At 35.8% G+C, this 18,320-nt stretch overlaps 1 protein-coding gene across 7 annotated transcripts; it reads right to left on the reverse strand.

The window, feature by feature from the left end:
- Positions 1–6: 6 nt before the first annotated feature.
- On the reverse strand, positions 7–13,413 carry mxc (myxovirus (influenza virus) resistance C). 7 transcript variants are annotated; one of them, XM_073911653.1, is made up of 13 exons: positions 10,158–10,406; positions 9,973–10,052; positions 7,377–7,605; positions 6,159–6,296; positions 5,900–6,054; positions 5,668–5,806; positions 5,369–5,567; positions 4,643–4,721; positions 4,372–4,497; positions 3,945–4,086; positions 2,930–3,076; positions 2,533–2,828; positions 7–889 (listed from the first exon to the last, which is right to left on the reverse strand). In XM_073911653.1, exons 3-13 carry the CDS (start codon positions 7,591–7,593, stop codon positions 647–649), a joined length of 1,881 nt encoding a protein of 626 aa, XP_073767754.1. In that variant the 5' UTR covers positions 7,594–7,605; positions 9,973–10,052; positions 10,158–10,406; the 3' UTR covers positions 7–646. The 7 variants fall into 7 exon arrangements, with proteins under 7 accessions (XP_073767754.1, XP_073767753.1, XP_073767752.1 ...); XM_073911652.1 differs by having other exon boundaries at positions 9,973–9,996; positions 10,158–10,373; XM_073911651.1 differs by having other exon boundaries at positions 10,166–10,328.
- Positions 13,414–18,320: the final 4,907 nt, after the last annotated feature.

Below are 18,320 nucleotides of genomic sequence, written 5' to 3' on the forward strand. Positions count from 1 at the left end.
ACTGAGAATGATTAGTCTTATTGTTTAATAGAGCTTTAAGTAAAACATAACAAGCTTTGTGATAAGATTGTCAATTTATCCTTTCACATAAATCATTCATTCATTTTCTTTTTGGCTCAGTCCCTTTATTCATCAGGGGTCACCACAGCAGAACAAACCACCAACCTATTCAGCATGTTTTACACAGCGGATGCCCTTTCAGCTGCAACCCAGTACTGGGAAAAATCTATACACACTGATTTTACGTTCTACGGCCTATTTAGTTTATTCAATTCACCTATATCACATGTCTTTGGACTGTGGGGGAATCCTGAGCACCCAGAGGAAATCCACGTCAAGACGAGAAGAACATGCAAAGCACACAGAAATGACAACTGACCGAGCCAGGACTCAAACTAGTGTGGACCAAAGAACAAACATGATTTAAATGTTTCTATTGGAAAACAGTAAATGGATTTAAAATTAACATCATTACCAGGTTTGGTTTTAATTAAAAAGTAATAAAAACATACATAAACCGTTTCATATTAAAAAAAGAATGTAAAATTGAAGAAAAAGCAATTTCATTTTTGAAAATGGGGACTCTCCCAATTTCACACCCAGACGGAACTCAAACTGGGGATCTTCCTGCTGTAAGGCGACAGCTCTACCATGAATTTGCAGAATGCACAACCTTAGGCAGGGCTCTTCTTGCATCCTTTAGGCGCTCCAGTCGCTCTTTCAGATCTTTTCTAATACGGGCAACACCAGAATCTTCACAGAGCAGCATTCCTGGATCGCTTGTTCCAATAAGGCCAAGCATTGCATTCTGAAGCTGAGAGTTGTACTCGTTCATCATGTGATACTGGACTATCAGTGGAATCTGGTTAGCCAGACGCTCACAGGCAATCTGCAAATACATACAATAACATTCAGAGTCATATTAAGATGAAGTTTTGGTTATTTGAACTGTATGTCACAATAGTAAGCTGTTAAGAAGGAAACTGACCAGTTTGCAGGGAAATGACTGGGTGTCATATTTCATTAATTAATTATTTTACATGCTCCCTCTGAGCCAAATAATGAGAAAGAACCAAATCTCCTACCACAGCTATGCTGATGACACTCCGATCTACCTAGCCTTACTGCCTAATGACTACAGCCCCATTGATACATCTGCTAATGCATTGATGAAATTAACAACTGGATGTGCCAACATTTTCTTCAGTTAAACAAAGAGAAAACTGAAGTCATAGTGTTTGGGAACAGAGATGAGATTCTCAAGGTGAATGCGTACCTTGGCTTTAAGGGTCAAACAACAAAAAATAAGGTCAAGAATCTTGGTGTGACTCTGGAGTCAGATCTGAGTTTCAACAGTCATGTCAAAGCAGTTAGTAAATCAGCATACTATCATCTTAAAAACATTGCAAGAATCAGATGCTTTGTTTTCAGTGAAGACTTAGAGAAACTTGTTCATGCTTTTATCAGCAGCAGGGTGGATTACTGTAACGGCCTTCTGTCCTTCCCAAAAAGACAGTCAGACAGTTGCAGCTCATCCAGAACGCTGCGGCCAGGATTCTGACCAGAAGCAGGAAATCAGAGCACATCACACCTGTCCTCAGGTCTCTACACTGGCTCCCAGTTACATTCAGAATAGAGTTTAAAGTATTATTACTGGTCTGTAAATCACTAAATGGCCTAGGACCTTAATACATTACAGATATGCTCACTGAATACAAACCCAAAAGATCACTCAGATCTCTAGGATCAAACAAACTAGAAACACCAAGAGTCCAGTCAAAGCAGGGTAAATCTGCCTTTAGCCACTATGCCCCTCACTACTGGAATCAGCCTCCAGAAATGACCAGATGTGCTCCAACATTAGGCACATTCAAATCAAGACTGAAAACACATCTGTTTAGCTGTGCCTTCACTGTATGAGCACTGTGCTACGTCCGACAGATCGCACTATTGTGTTTTTGTTTACTTTTTCATTCTTTTATAACCTATTTTAACTAATTTTAATTTGTTTTCATCTGTTTATAATCATTTTTATTGTCTGCATTTTATGTTCCTAAACTTGTCTTTTTTATTCCTGTTTATGTAAAGCACTTTGCCACTGTGTATGAAATGTGCTATATAAATAATCTTGCCTTGCCTAATTCATTCATTCATTCATTCATTCACTTTCTTTTCAGCTTAGTCCCTTTATTAATCAGGGGTCTCCACAGCGGAATGATAGCCTATAACTGGGAAACACCCATACACACTCATTCACACACATACACTAAGAACAATTTAGCTTATAATTCACCTATACCACTTGTCTTTGCAGTTTGGAACAAAGCACCCACAGGAAACCCACGCAGAAATGCCAACTGACCCAGCCGAGGCTCGAACCAGCGACATTCTTACTGTGAGGCGATCGGGCTACCCACTGCATCACCGGGGGGTGCCATATTTAGAATTTCTAAATATTTTCATGCAAATCTGCTAGCTGTTCGCTAGAGGCACAGAAATTACAAACTTTATTCTTTAAAGAACAAATATTACCGTTAAATAGGAGGTGAGATGGAATGCAGTCTCCCGTAACTCTGAGTTGCCAAGTGAAGCCTCCAGCCCAAAACGTACTGTGTTTTTTGGTCTTAAAAGGTTTAGGTGGTTAGTGTAGAGATCGTCTTGGCAGTAGACAGTCTTCTCCAACTTAAACTGAGAACGTATTTTTTCCTCAGCGTTCTGAAACTGCTCATGAAGACATTTTTCTATTGGCTCTTTTACAGCCAACAACAGGTTAGGATAACCATTAAAATGAATGTTAGCAATAGAGCCCACAGAGGAGTGAACAATGTCTGTAAACAGGGGAGGTAAATCACATAATCAGTATATGCATTCATGTAATGTTGTTTTTAAAGGTGCTACATTTTGTTTGCTATTAAACATTGTTATCAACCTTTGGCATTTCTAAGCAGCTTTAAAGCAGGTTCTTCCAGGTCCTCAACATGCATCCTAATAATGCCAGCAAAAGTTCCATAGTTTAGAAATCCAGGAAGCTCCTTTCCTCTGTGAGTCCTAACATACTCTTGTAGATCCGTTGACACTAAATAAGGAAGAAAAAAACCATTAGCGTACTAAATCTAAAGAGTTAAATCCTACTAGCATGCATATTTTAGAAAGTGTAAGGGTGAAATATAGAGAAAAATAGTTTTCAAAAGGGTTGATTAGTAGAACATAACAATCAGTAAAATTGTTTCATTTCAGACACGAATGATGTAAATTGTAGAAACTGCCCCTTTGATTAGGGGAAGATTTTTCAAGAGTTCACACTTATATATGCTTGGCATTAAAAGCAATTTTGGTATGCTGTCTCAGGAAAGAACCCTGAGCTTGGAGATAATTGAGTCCAAGGCACCCGCCTGGTCAGTAAGCATATAAAGGGTGTCCAAGATCAGGTAGGTCTCAAGAGCTCCCTAAAAAAAAGGGAGGAAAAGAAGGAGATGGAGTGGAAGGGGGAATTCTTCCAAAACGAAGATTAGGCAGTAGGGTAAAATCGGTCTATTTATTGTATGTTTTGTTTTACGCAGCGGATGCCCTTCCAGCTGCAACCTATCACTGGGAAATATCCATACACTCTTATTCACACTCACTTATACACTACGGTCAGTTTTAGCATATCCAAATTCCCCTGTATTACATGTCTTTGGAGTGTCTACTTTTACTTCAAAATGGTGACTATAGAATCCCATAAGACAAGGCCCAGAACAATGGAATTGATGCAGTGCTTCTTGTCTTGTCGGATCCCAACTTTAAATCATATAAGTTAATCAGACAGTGAAGATCATTAATTGATCATTAAAACCAAATTTAAACGTTCCAATTTTGTATGACATTTCACCAGAAGCACTTGAGCTAGCTTACTGAAAATTAAAAGTGTGCATACAGTATACCCCATAGTATGATGAACTCACTCTTAATGGGTTTGGAATCCAGGATGTGTTTCCATGATACAAATTCCTGTCTGATTTTGGAAAAGACCCTTGTGTCTGACTTTACAGGTTCCTCTTCGACCCTCTTAACTTCTTCAAGGGCATCCATGAACTGGCGAAGTTTCTGCATAAAACTTACTCTCAGTAAAGTGAAGAGTCTTAAAGTTACAGTTCAATTTAAAGTTAATTTGAAACATATTCCATAAATAAAACAAACCAGCAAACCTTATTTAAGTGGTCATAAAAATGCATACTTTTTACTGAAAATTGTCAATATACCCAACATATCTTCCATCCTATAGGGTGAAGTCAGTGCATTAATAATATAATTTAATTTCACAAGAAAACCTTTAGGACTTCCACCATTCATGCCCAGTGTGTAACCCAGTTATTAACAGATTTACCTTACCTTAATCAGAAAATTGTTCAGCTCTATTTCATCATCATCAGGAACACTCTCTCCCAGTACTTTGAGACGTTCAAACGTCTTCTGTAATTTCATCTCAATCTGATTCTGCAGACGTGGCACATTTTTCTAAATGTCAAGAAAATACATTCAAAATCAGACATTAGTTAACAAAGGAATTCTGTATCATATTCTGATTTTAGTTTGGACTTCAGTTTAATCAGATAATATGTTCATTGTCAGTATTTATGCATGTATGAATTTGTATACACACAGCAATGTGTTCAACCAATTCTTCTGTGAGTCTTTGTCCAAGAAGGGGAATTGTAGCTTTTCCATCTTCAAGAAGAGAACTGAAGGGAACAATGGGTTTAAATAGTAACAATGATGTTAAAGATGACTTGCATATTGCATCATATTTTTCTCCTATGATATAATCGTTAACAAAAAAAAAAAAAAAAAATATATATATATATATATATATATATATATATATATATATATATATATATATATATATATATATATATATTTATTTATTTATTTATTTATTTATTTATTTATTTTTTTTTTTTTTTAATTTATTTTTTACCTGATAGATCAAATCAAGCTGTACAGACAATGACCAGTGTAAATTTTAAAATACTAATCTAAATCATTTTCCTAATGTTTGTGGTTGTTGCTAAACAACAGCATTTTAATTTCCAAAAACGATTTAAAATATCAACAAATGGCATGTGAAGAAGCATCAATCTTTTTTTTCTAAAGCCTATAACATCTGTCTGGAAAAAAGAACTGAACAATTATCTATAATAATAATAAAATAACAATATGAAATAACCAGCACTGATAGATGATCATGTCTCTCATCTTTTACCCTTACATGGGTATAAAATGAACTGCGCTGCACAGAAAGAAATAATCCAATTTGTAATAAAAATAATCTAAAAAATAAAAAATCTAAAAAATTATCTAATTTGTAGCCAAATTAACGTCTTGCCTAAATTGAGGATGTTCATCAAAAAATCTTCTTTCTTTTTCCAGAGCTTCAACCAGATTAAGCTTGTCGTTGATGTCTTGCTGACCTCGACACTTGACTATCATATAGCCCTTCTCTAGGCGTATTACTTCATTATTGACTGTTCTGACCACCGTGTCCTCCATTCCTCTGTCCACTAAATCTGGTTTGGTCAGAATACCTGCAGATTGAAGATGTGTTTGCTTTACTCTTATTTGAAGATGTAAAACAACATTGAATTTAGCAAAATATCAGCCTACTGTACATGTAACGTAACATACATAAAGTCCTTTGTCCAGTTGGGTCGACTGTGGATGCCATCTTCAGAGCCTCAGTGGTGGCGATGTCAATGTTTGCAGGCACCACAACCAAGCTGATGGTCTCTTGTCTTTTGATGAACTTTTCAATAAGATCTTTTATCTGTTACAGAAAACAAAAATGACTTGAAGCAGTACTGTACTGATGAATAAGTCTAACATTTCCACAGAAATTGCTCGACAAACTGTGCCTTACTTGTTTCTCAATGTCTTCTGGCTGGTTGCCAGTGGCGACTCTAGCAATACCTGGCAGGTCAATGAGAGTGAGGTCAGGAACATCACATGACTGGATCTCCAGAGTGATCATTTCATGGCTGATCCCTTCGCCTGTTCCAGCCAACGCAATTTGAGCTACAAAACAATACAAAGACACAATCATCCCACAGATTAACCCACAGATTAAAGCATTAAAGAATCACAGGGCATTAAAGAACTACATATTAATAAATACCAACCCTTCAGGACAGCATTCTCTATTCCCGTTGGTTCCTTGAGTATTTCAGTTTGATCCTTATATGTCAGCAATCCAGACCAGTTTTTATCCCTTGTGATTTTCTTTAGTTTCAGAATCAGAGGACATCGAGTCACAATACCTGTGTTCAATAGGGATGATCAGCTGAAGAACACTTTTAAATGGACCATGAACAGAAAAATCGAAACTCTTTCAATCATTGTACTATAAAAACATTGTGTACGTTTTAGAACTCAAAACTATCTTGTTAGTCTAAAAATGGAATATATTAAATCTGCTAAAATGGTAGGAGGAGATGTGCCACGTTTTTTACGTAGCGTTTGTCTAAACACCCCGCGTCCACAGAAGATGATCATTGTCCACTTCTACGTTACTGACTGTTTAGCTCCACCCACCAATTTACACATGTAGTCAGTGTTGGGGAAAGTTACTTTTGAAAGTAGTCGTGTTTCTTGCCGTTGACAAGAGTTTTACTTACACATAATCTACTACACTTAACGACAATCCACTTCTTTTCTTCGATGAGTTCAAAATGACAAGAATCCATTGCAAAAATGTAAGTCTCCGACCTGCCAATAGTTGTCTGCAGTGATGATGGATGATTTACGAATTAATCCTTTGTTTAAACCAGATCTTTTAAGTGAACTGGCTAAACCAATTAATTAAATTGAGTTGTTGTGAAACAGTTTGCGTCTAGCATAACGGATACCACTCTCTGACTCAAAATAAAATAATAAATACATAGACCTGAGTTATTCAGTTAGTAGAACAGTACTGAAAAAGAGATGAGTGTGAGTCGACTGTCTGTTCCCTCGCAGCACGCTCTGTCTTTGAGTGTGTGACTCAACCTAACTAAGGTCAATTTTATTCTGCAATATATTTATTAAAAGCCAATTAAGCAAAGTAAAAAGTAACACACGTTACATTTTTTTAACTAACTCAAATTATGTTACTTATTTTTAAAAGTAATGTGTTTCTTTACCCGTTACTTTAAAAAGTAATATTATAATTTATAAAGTGTTACCCTCAACACTGCATGTAGTAAGTAACAGAAGGCAAATGCAGGTCTACACAACCTGAAGGCAACAAGATATGGTACATTTTAAGACAGATTTGGCACAAGACAAATTAAAATTTTAATCTCAAACTAAGAACAACGTAGAGTAAAAACATTCAACAATGATCATTGTGCTTGAGTTACCTATTCCCCGCGGCAGCGCCACTCCAGACAGGGCTTCCAGCACTGAACTCTTTCCTGAGCTCTGGTCACCGATGACAGCAATAGCAGGCAGGTTCAGGTCCTTTTCAACACCTAATGCCCTGAGAGTGTCCACTAGGTCAATGATTGGACGTACTTTCTTTTCATAGTGCTGGTTTAGACCATTACATTCTCCCTCTGCCGAATCGAATGAAGACATGTCCAACCAATTCTGAAAAATATATTTATATATATTCATTTATATTTAAATTATGTGACATTAAATAACAACATTATAATTTGTGTACATTACTGAATTAATATAGACACAGACAGGTGGAGGTATAGGCAATATGAGATTTATTAAGAGCATACGTGAGAGAGATTATATGTCTGTTGTATTTAAACAGCACAATGTTTGGCAGTTTTCATGATGCATTCTGTTATCTGATGACAAAAGCTGAATCTTAAAATAAGTTGCTCCATAGTTGCACTTTAACTTAATCAAACACACCAGAGTGAGCTATAATCAAAGGTTTCCTAGAAATTGGGAAGGTGAGTTTTTCTTGCTCCTGATTCAAAACTCTGCAGGCTCCCCAGGCCAACTGTGAGCTTGCCCAACCAGTTTTTGTTTTTTTAACCAGCTACATCCCACACGGAAAAAACGAAAGAAAAGAAAAAGAAAAAAAAGACTTATGGAAAAGTCTTATTTGTTTTATTTTGGCTAGAACAAAAGCAGTTTTAAATAAATAAATAAATAATTAGGGTCAAAATTATTAGCCTCTTTAATCTATATTTTTCGATAGTCTACAGAACAAACCATCATTATACAAAAACTTGCCTAATTACCCTAACCTAGTTAACTTGATTAACCTAGTTAAGCCTTTAAATGTCGATTTAAGCTGTATAGAAGTATCTTGAAAAATTAAATAACTAGTAAAATATTAATTACTGTCATCATGGCAAAGATAAAATAAATCTGTTATTAGACATGAGTTATTAAAACCATTATGTTTAGAAATGTGTTGAACAAATCTTCTCTCTCCGAAATTAGGGTAAAAAAAAAAACTGGGTGGCTAATAATTCAGAGGGGTTAATATTTCCGCCTTCAACTGTATATGTGTAAATACGTGCATACATATAACTATATAGGTTCATATATGCATGCATAGTTAAAGTCAGAATTATTAGGCTTAACTAGGTTAATTAGGTTAAAGGCAGGATAGGATAATTAGGCAAGTTACTGCATACCATGGTTTGTTCGGTAGACTATCGAAAAAATATAGCTTAAGGGCTAATAATTTTGTCCTTAAAATGGTGCTTAAAAAATTAAAACAGCTTTAATTCTAGCCGAAATAAAACAAATAAGACTTTCTCCAAAAGAAAAAAATATTATCATACTGTAATAAAAATCCTTGCTTATGTTAAACATCATTTGGGAATATTAAAAAAAAAATTTGAGGGGGGCTAATAATTCTGACTTCAACCGTATACAGTATATCTGTCACGGTTGCAGCTTGCAGGTTTGTGCGCTTCTCCGGGGCCTGTTTCAGAAAGCAGGTTAAGTTAAAACTCAGAGTAGTTTAACCCTGAAATGAGAGAAACTCTGGGTTTTCCGTTTTAAAATGGCAGGTTTGTTAAACTCGAGAAAGCTGGGTAAGTCAAGCCTGTTTCTAAAAGAGAGTTAACTTTAACTCAGAGTCAGTTACCGTGGTAACTTACTCTGTGAATCTAACCTGGTCTGGAGCAGGTTTTATTCTCTAAACTCTGAGTTTCTGTCGGTCTCCTCCCCTTTTTTAAAGATGAAGCGCGCTAAATACTGCGGTATTTCTCGCATATAGTCTTACATTTCCACACACCTATTTTAGAGCTCATTTTGGAGATGTGCATAAAAAAGATTGATGGAAACGTCATGATTCACATAACTTTTGAAAATACGCATAATAAAACATGTGCATAACTGAGTAGGTTAAACTTTTATTTGATAAGATGCACATAAACTACGAAGTGCACTTAACAAATTACAGTACATTAAAAAAAATGGTTTGTTAGAGATGATGATGAAAATGTGTGTGAAAGGACAAACCAGCAGACTGAGCACACTGTAGAACATCTTAAATGTTGTTTTAGTCATTCTAAAATGCCTGAACTGTTTCAGTATTAGAGTATATTATTAATTACCTCCGAGCGTCTGGAGCGTGTCAAGATCTCCGCGTCTGGCTTCAAACGCCCCCACGTGTTCATTGTGTGTCAATTGTCTTCTAAGGCTCAGGTACATTAATTAAATAAAAAATCATTGATGCAGCTTCTTCTACCGCAGTAAATTCTGTTTTTACTGTTGATATTTGGCGCAAGTTAATCAGGAAGTGACGATTGTGTTCTCTTCGACTCTTTGGATAAAAACGCTGCTTTATTTTTAGGCGTTATTCCAGTTTTGCACAATTGTAATAGCCTATATTTGGATGGAAACGCAGCTATTGCCTACATTTTTGTCACACACAGAACAAAGTCACGTACGAGCTTTTTTCATAAATAATTGCACTGTTACTAGATTAATGGGATTATTATTCTGTCTAAAAATAATTTTATTACTGCTTACCTTCTTAATGTTATCCCTCGATCACTTGATCAATAAAAAGGCAGACACATAACAAGTGCACTGTTACAGTGCAATTAAAACTGATAAAAGTGTATAAAAGTTTAGAAAAATAGTATAAACGTCACACATTACATTACTTATTTTAATATACTTAAAATGTTTAAATACTTAAAATTAAAAATTACGCATTAACTTGAGCAGCTGTTTTCCCACGCTGTCTGTTTCTCTGATGGTTGCTTCATTTTAAATATATACACTCATATTTGCTATAACTTTGCATGAGCACATCAAGTTAAATAAACATTGTCACTTTCACTTGGATTCTCTGACCCTTATTTGAACGTAACAATATCTGTGCATTCTAGCATTTTAGCATTCTACCGGAAGACGCTGGTCGCTATGGCGCCCTCCATGCAGCAGCCATGAAAAAGGTCTATATATTAGTAAAATTATTAAAATCCATAGCTGCTAGACAACATAAAATAAATTCGCATTTTTATTTTCCTAAGAACAATCAAAAAGTACAAGAAAAAAATATAGTACAAGAACAAAAATAAGACAAAAAAAAACTAATAATAAAATTAAATTAAAAAAGAAGTTATTTTGTCATACATTTAATTCCGTACTTTTCCGCTGTCTTGATACAAGAAAGAATTGACCTTGTAAAGGTTTCAGGAAAATGTGTAGACATATAGCTTTCCATTTCCTTTCACTTATTTGCCATGTTAAACTCCATTATACCAGATACTAATTTCACACATACATATGTTTTCTGCATTTTTTGTTAGCTCTTACAGTAGATATTGCCTTGATAATAGTAAATATGAGCCAGGCATCATGTATGACAGTTGCCATAGTGAGATATGATATAGGAGATATATCTTATAGGTATACGGCTTATAAAGAAGCAATACAGGATATGGCCTGTATATGCATATATGCACCTCAATTTTGCCTATATATGGAATATATACAGGTATATGCAGCATATATATATTATCATATATGTGCATATATTTTGCATATAGGTTTCATATAAGCGCATACAGTATATCCTCATTTCCATGTGGGATGAGTGGAGTAAGAAAACAAATTTCAGCAATCCACACTGTTCTGGAGTGTACTTACCCTAGTAGCAAAGAATTCTGGCCCAGATTTGGCATAAAGCTGGCACAGCAGGCATTCATCCGGCACTGGCATACAGCATGTGGGCCAAACATGGCCCGGGTTTGGCAGAGGTGGCACCGTCTTTAAGGCGGTACACAAGATTTGGACCAGATGAAAAATGTAGTATTTGGCCCAGATTTAAAAATTTGAAAGTGGGCCATGTGAGTTTGGCCAGTCTTGACCCACATTTAAAATACACTAAAATCATTTTTGAGTAAAGAAAAAAAATTCTACCAATCAGGTCACTTTGAGAAAAAGCGTGCCCATAGTGTGCCTAAAGCGCATCACTCCATGGGTTTATTAATTTTATTGCAATCGTGACACACCAACCTATCTGGCTCAGTTCAGGCCCAGTTATGAGTTATTAACTTGGCTGAGACTTGGCCCAGATATGGTCTGTGTTTGGCCCTTGTCTGGAAGCCAGATTTGGTCCAGTCATGTACCGTAATTCACTGCGGCATGTGGGCCAAGCAAAACCTGATTGTGTGGGCCAGAGCTGGGCCAGAGAAATTTTGCTATGTGGGTAGTTTGACAAACCGCAACATTTAGATTTGCAGTCCAGAAACCCCATCGATCACACAACAATCCAACGATCACGCTTTGCAATAAGGTGTCATTAGTTAATGTTAAATAATAATGAACAATACTTGCACTGCATTTATTAATCATAGATCAGTAACGCGTTACTAAAATACACATTCATGCTTGTTAATGCAATTAATGCACTTAACTTTAACATTAAATAATCATTAAATGACATTAACAAAGACAAAAAATACTGTAATGAATGTACTGTTCGATGCCGGTTCATGCTAATAAATACATTAATTAACATGTACTAATACAACTTTATTGTACAGTGTTACAACATACAATGGAGCTAATATTATGCCAAAACAATCTGAATTTGAATTGTGTTCATATGAATTATTGACAATTGTAATTTAATAAATCTGAATTTTTATATGCTGTTAAAAAAGTTTGTAATCAGAATTTCTTAATTTGAATTCGAATTTCATAACTTAATAAAAATGAATGAATAAATAATAAATATTATAGACGTATTTTCAAACTTCAGATTTTTTTCGTCTACTCTTCCCTGTTGTTTACCCCTGCCCTGACCAACTTTTTTCTGAATCTGAATTTCTGGTTTTGAACTTCTTCATCTTGAAACTTGAAATCTGTATTTTTACAAACTGGATATCTGCAGTCTATGAATTCAGAACACAAAAAAATCTGAAGTTTAAAAATATAAATAAAAATTCTACTTAAAAAAATCAGTTGTCTAAAATTTCTCATGTTCAATATTCAAGTTATAAAATTCAAATTTAAATTAAGAAAATCGAATTCAAAACAAGTTTTAACGGCATATTAAAATTCAGATTTATAAAATTACAATTGTCAATAATTCTAATTAACACATTTAAATTCAGATTGTTTTGCATATTATTAGCTCCATACTAAATCTGATATAAAAAAAATCTGTTTTACATCTAAATTCTGATGTGTTAAAAATATTTTCTGAATGTCTATTAACATAGCCTACACGAAATGTCTCAAATGCACAGACAACCAGGAAGTCTCTTATCTGCACAGTTAGTTTGCATACTTGTTCAAGTTCCTCCAAAGACACAATGAGAATATAAAGATTTGAAGTAAGAAGAAGACAAGTTGGTACTCACTCAGTTCACCACACTGGCACCGTTATGATACGCTCAGAGATGATTGCTGGTTTATAAATGCTTTTGTTCGTTTCACTTTCATTTAGTTATGTTTTAGTTTCAATTTTGTGTGTGTGTGTATGTGTGTGTGTGTGTGTGTGTGTGTGTCCGTGTGTGTGTCCGTGTGTGTGTCCGTGTGTGTGTGTGTGTCCGTGTCCGTGTCCTAAATCTTGAAAGGCCTGAAGTTAGGATTTAGGTTACAGGGAATTTCCCTGTAATTACAGTCACGATGGTTAGAGGAATGTGGATGTGTTTTGTCTTGAAATCGTGTCAGTGGAGTTTCCGTGGTTGCTGTTCCTCATTCCTCTCAAAAAAAATGGCTTTACATGGATGAACAGGAGACTTAAGAAAAGTCAGATAATAACATTTTAATTTGTTGGACATGTTCAATATTAAGAAGGCTGCAGAGTAGTGTCAGAATGCTGGTGTATATTATTTCTGGCTAGTTAATTCAGTTCAGTTCAATATGAATGTTAATGGTAAAAGATGATCCACTTATGAACAACTCTGTCTGCGCTAATCAGACAGCCAAAGGCTACAGTGCATTGCTTGCGACAAAAAATCCATCAAGTGAAGTTTATTTATAAACTAGTTTTGAGAGGATCACATGCTGATGCTTATGATTGACCATGGCTGATCCCGCATTAGCTAACACTTGATTCACCATTCCATGCGTGTTCAATAAAAAAGACCAGGAGAGGTTTTTCTTCAATGTCAAAAATCTTAATAATTTATTGGATACAAATTAATAATTCGATTAACAGAATTCTGGTATCCTCATATGCAAAAGTTACATTCAGGAGGCGCTCAACAAATGTCATTTCCTGATTTGTGCTTTTATAGCTGATATTAACAGCTGGAGTTTGGTGGAATTCGTCACTTGTCAATCATTCTCCAGTCCCCCACTGGCCGCACACAAACATGCATCCTCTTTTTCTATGAATTCTCTGCACAAAGACAAATTGACAAGCCTTCTCAACTGCTAATTCTGTGCTTGCAGGAAGTTTTGCTGCAGAGCTCAAGTTGATTTTAGACAATCAGGCCTTTGCATTTCTTTCAGCTTCATCTACTTCTGCAAAAATGAGTACGCAAAACATATCACACTTGAGAAGTTTGGTTAATATATACTGTATCACCTTAAGCAATACAAATACAATTGTTTAATAAAAAGAGACAAAAAAAACATATTCCTTTTTCACAAAAGTAGCACTGTTGCCTCACAGCAAGAATGTCACTGGTTTAATCTTTACCAGTCAATTTTTCTTTGTGGAGTTTACATGTTCTCTCCGTGCTTGCGTGGGTTTCCCCCGGGTTCCCCAGTTCCTCAGTTGTCTACAGATATGCAACATAAGTGAATTGACTAAACCAAATTAGCACCATAGACAAGCTCTTAGTCAGCAGTATATCTCTTCATAGCAATCTAATTTGTCATTAGGCATAAATAAGAAGGGGAGTTCTCGAGATCTACCTGAGCTCAAACTCCCCTCCTCGCCCAGTAAATGGAAGGGAGCCCTGGGCTCGGTGATCTTTTGACCTCAGGGCTCTCTCCCAGGTCAGCCAAACAAGCTCATGAATTGATAGAAATGAAGATCAAACCTCGGGAAAAATTGGGTTTGATCTCCTCTGGCCAAACAGATAAGAGGCAGAGCTGGAGTCTAGAAAGACACAGGTGAACAATGTATGAGACCTTGAAAACTGTGAGTATCCATCATGGTAAAGGTGCAGGTCCAACTAGGTTTGGGATGAGTGTTCTAGCTGGGCAAAGAGACTTATGTAGAGACTCATTTGGTCAATGTCCTCTCTAAGTATGTGAATCTGTGTTGAGGACGCCCTCTGAGCACGACAACCATCTCCTCCGGACACAAACTAGATCCAAAATAATGTGAACATCAGGAAACAGAGAGATATGAGATGCCATTTTTCTTATGGTGTGATTTGGGGAATGGGCTTTAAAATCAATCGAATTATCAAATGTATAATTGATATTTATTATTTCTGGTAAGCACATGCTGCATTTTGAACCATAGGCTACAGGGCAATCACTAAGTAACACTATAATCTAGTCACAAAGCCGTTAAAGCATGAATTAGCTTTTCTGCATTATAACATTTGCTGCAGATTTTATCTTGTCATTGCAGATTACACATTATTCACAGTACATGTCAGTTTGCTCTGCCCATTTGTGCCCTTGGTGTTTCCGGAAACTGTAAAGGAATCACAGCAAATATCAGAAAATGATGTGTTTTGACAGAGAGAGGATACATATGCTGTAATGTTCAACCAAAAAAGTAAATGTTTGTGCTTAATCTGAATTCTGCAATCTGCAGGATATAAAATAAGTCTGATTATATTTGTGTGATCGCATGGAGGAAGTCTGACTTCCTAATTGAGACTGCTTGTAAAAATTATTTTTTGTTTTTTTTGGATGTACTGTAAATTGTAAAGTTCAAATCGCGCGAAATGATTCTTGTACATTTTGTGTGTATGTAAAATATTTTTTTTCTTTTGTTTAATTTATGCCCTGCATTGCAGAAACCAAAGTCGTTTTTAAAATTCTTTTATTATTTGTCCCCATGAAGAAAACATTCATTTTCTTTTAGGCTTAGTCCCTTTATTAATCTGGGGTCGCCACAGCGAAATGAACCGCCAACTTATCCAGCATATGTTTTACTTGCAGATGCCCTTCCAGCTGCAACCCATTTCTGGGTCTTCTTATACACTACAGACATTTTAGCCAAAATTGGAGCACCCGGAGGAAACCCAAAGGAATGCAAGGAGAACATGCAAACTCCACTCAGAAACGCCAACTGATCCAGCCAAGGCTCGAACCAGCGACCTTCTTGCTGTAGGCGACAGCACTACCTGCATCACCCATGAAGAAAACAGCTTATAAATAATACAGAATGAAGTATTTTGGAAAATGCAACATTTTTTTATTTGTGCAGAGGGTTGTTTAGTATACATAGTATGTCTAAGGGAAATTCCAACACAACCCCATGGCAATTCGTTACTTTTTGATTTAGTGGCTAATTGGTACAAATTATTACGATTTGCTCACCACCCAATGACGGTTGGGGTTAGGTGCCAGGCCTCCTTTTTAAAATCACATGTTTTCGTACGGCTGAACTCGTACGAATTCATTTGAATTACCCCCTAAACTGACAAAACGTAAAATATTTACGTTGCAATTGCCACAAAGTTCCCAAATGAATGGTTTTCCTTTCGTTTCTGTGGGATTTTTCTTTAAATGTGTGTGTATCCTCGACTCTTGTGAACTTGCTCATGAACATTTGCCAAAGCTCTGATCAATGTTTAGCTGCTTGCACAGACCTGTCATTTCATTTCAAAAGAACTTAATATATTGTCAGCAGTCAGGGGATTTATGTTTTGCTTGTATTTGTATTTAAAATGCACATTACTCTCTGACTACTTTCATCTAATCTCAAACTAAATAAAAGAATGGTTTTCCTTTCACTTAAGGCTTTATAGGCCTTCTTTTTTGAATCAGTTGTTCACATAAAGGTGCTGCAGATTTCATCATGTCATTGCAGATTACACATTATTCACAGTACGTGTCAGTTTGCTCTGCCCATTTGTGCCCTTGGTGTTTCCGGAAACTGTAAAGGAATCACAGCAAATATCAGAAAATGATGTGTTTTGACAGAGAGAGGATACATATGCTGTAATGTTCAACCAAAAAAGTAAATGTTTGTGCTTAATCTGAATTCTGCAATCTGCAGGATATAAAATAAGTCTGATTATATTTGTGTGATCGCATGGAGGAAGTCTGACTTCCTAATTGAGACTGCTTGTAAAAATTATTTTTTGTTTTTTTTGAATGTACTGTAAATTGTAAAGTTCAAATCGCGCGAAATGATTCTTGTACATTTTGTGTGTATGTAAAATATTTTTTTCTTTTGTTTAATTTATGCCCTGCATTGCAGGAACCAAAGTCGTTTTTAAAATTCTTTTATTATTTGTCCCCATGAAGAAAACATTCATTTTCTTTTAGGCTTAGTCCCTTTATTAATCTGGGGTCGCCACAGCGAAATGAACCGCCAACTTATCCAGCATATGTTTTACTTGCAGATGCCCTTCCAGCTGCAACCCATTTCTGGGTCTTCTTATACACTACAGACATTTTAGCCAAAATTGGAGCACCCGGAGGAAACCCAAAGGAATGCAAGGAGAACATGCAAACTCCACTCAGAAACGCCAACTGATCCAGCCAAGGCTCGAACCAGCGACCTTCTTGCTGTAGGCGACAGCACTACCTACTGCATCACCCATGAAGAAAACAGCTTATAAATAATACAGAACGAAGTATTTTGGAAAATGCAACATTTTTTTATTTGTTCAGAGGGTTGTTTAGTATACATAGTATGTCTAAGAGAAATCCCAACACAACCTCATGGCAATTCGTTACTTTTTGATTTAGTGGCTAATTGGTACAAATTATTACAATTTGCTCACCACCCAATGACGGTTGGGGTTAGGTGCCAGGCCTCCTTTTTAAAATCACATGTTTTCGTACGGCTGAACTCGTACAAATTCATTTGAATTACCCCCTAAACTGACAAAACGTAAATTATTTACGTTGCAATTGCCACAAAGTTCCCAAATGAATGGTTTTCCTTTCGTTTCTGTGGGATTTTTCTTTAAATGTGTGTGTATCCTCGACTCTTGTGAACTTGCTCATGAACATTTGTCAAAGCTCTGATCAATGTTCAGCTGCTTGCACAGACCTGTCATTTCATTTCAAAAGACCTTAATATATTGTCAGCAGTCAGGGGATTTATGTTTTGCTTGTATTTGTATTTAAAATGCACATTACTCTCTGACTACTTTCATCTAATCTCAAACTAAATAAAAGAATGGTTTTCCTTTCACTTAAGGCTTTATAGGCCTTCTTTTTTGAATCAGTTGTTCACATAAAAGTGCTGCAGATTTCATCATGTCATTGCACATTACACATTATTCACAGTACGTGTCAGTTTGCTCTGCCCATTTGTGCCCTTGGTTTTTTTGGAAACTGTAAAGGAATCACAGTCAATATCAGAAAATGATGTGTTTTGACAGAGAGAGGATACATATGCTGTAATGTTCAACCAAAAAAGTGAATGTTTGTGCTTAATCTGAATTCTGCAATCTGCAGGATATAAAATAAGTCTGATTATATTTGTGTGATCGCATGGAGGAAGTCTGACTTCCTAATTGAGACTGCCTGTAACAAGTATCTTTTTACATGTACTGTAAATTGTGAAGTTCAAATCCCCCGAAATAATACTGTAATGTAAAGTATCCAATTATTATTAGTATTCCTTGTATATTTTTTGTGTATGTGAAATAAAGTTTTTTCTTTTGTTTCGTTTGTTTATTCCCCTTCATTGCGGGGACCAAAGAAATTTTTTAAATTCCTTTATTGTTTGTCCCCGTAAAGAAAACAGCTTACAAATAATA

This window comes from Danio rerio, chromosome 9 (genome assembly GCF_049306965.1).
Source record: "Danio rerio strain Tuebingen ecotype United States chromosome 9, GRCz12tu, whole genome shotgun sequence".
NCBI classification, from domain to species: domain Eukaryota; kingdom Metazoa; phylum Chordata; class Actinopteri; order Cypriniformes; family Danionidae; genus Danio; species Danio rerio.

Excerpts from the sequence above, each read along its gene's own strand:
- mxc (XM_073911649.1), bottom strand. The coding sequence starts at position 9,617 with ATGAACACGTGGGGGCGTTTGAAGCCAGACGCGGAGATCTTGACACGC. Across the intron at positions 5,807-5,899 it reads CAGAAGACATTGAGAAACAA|ATAAAAGATCTTATTGAAAA; the intron begins GTAAGGCACAGT and ends TTTCTGTAACAG. Across the intron at positions 3,077-3,944 it reads GGATTCCAAACCCATTAAGA|TGTCAACGGATCTACAAGAG; the intron begins GTGAGTTCATCA and ends TTCCTTATTTAG.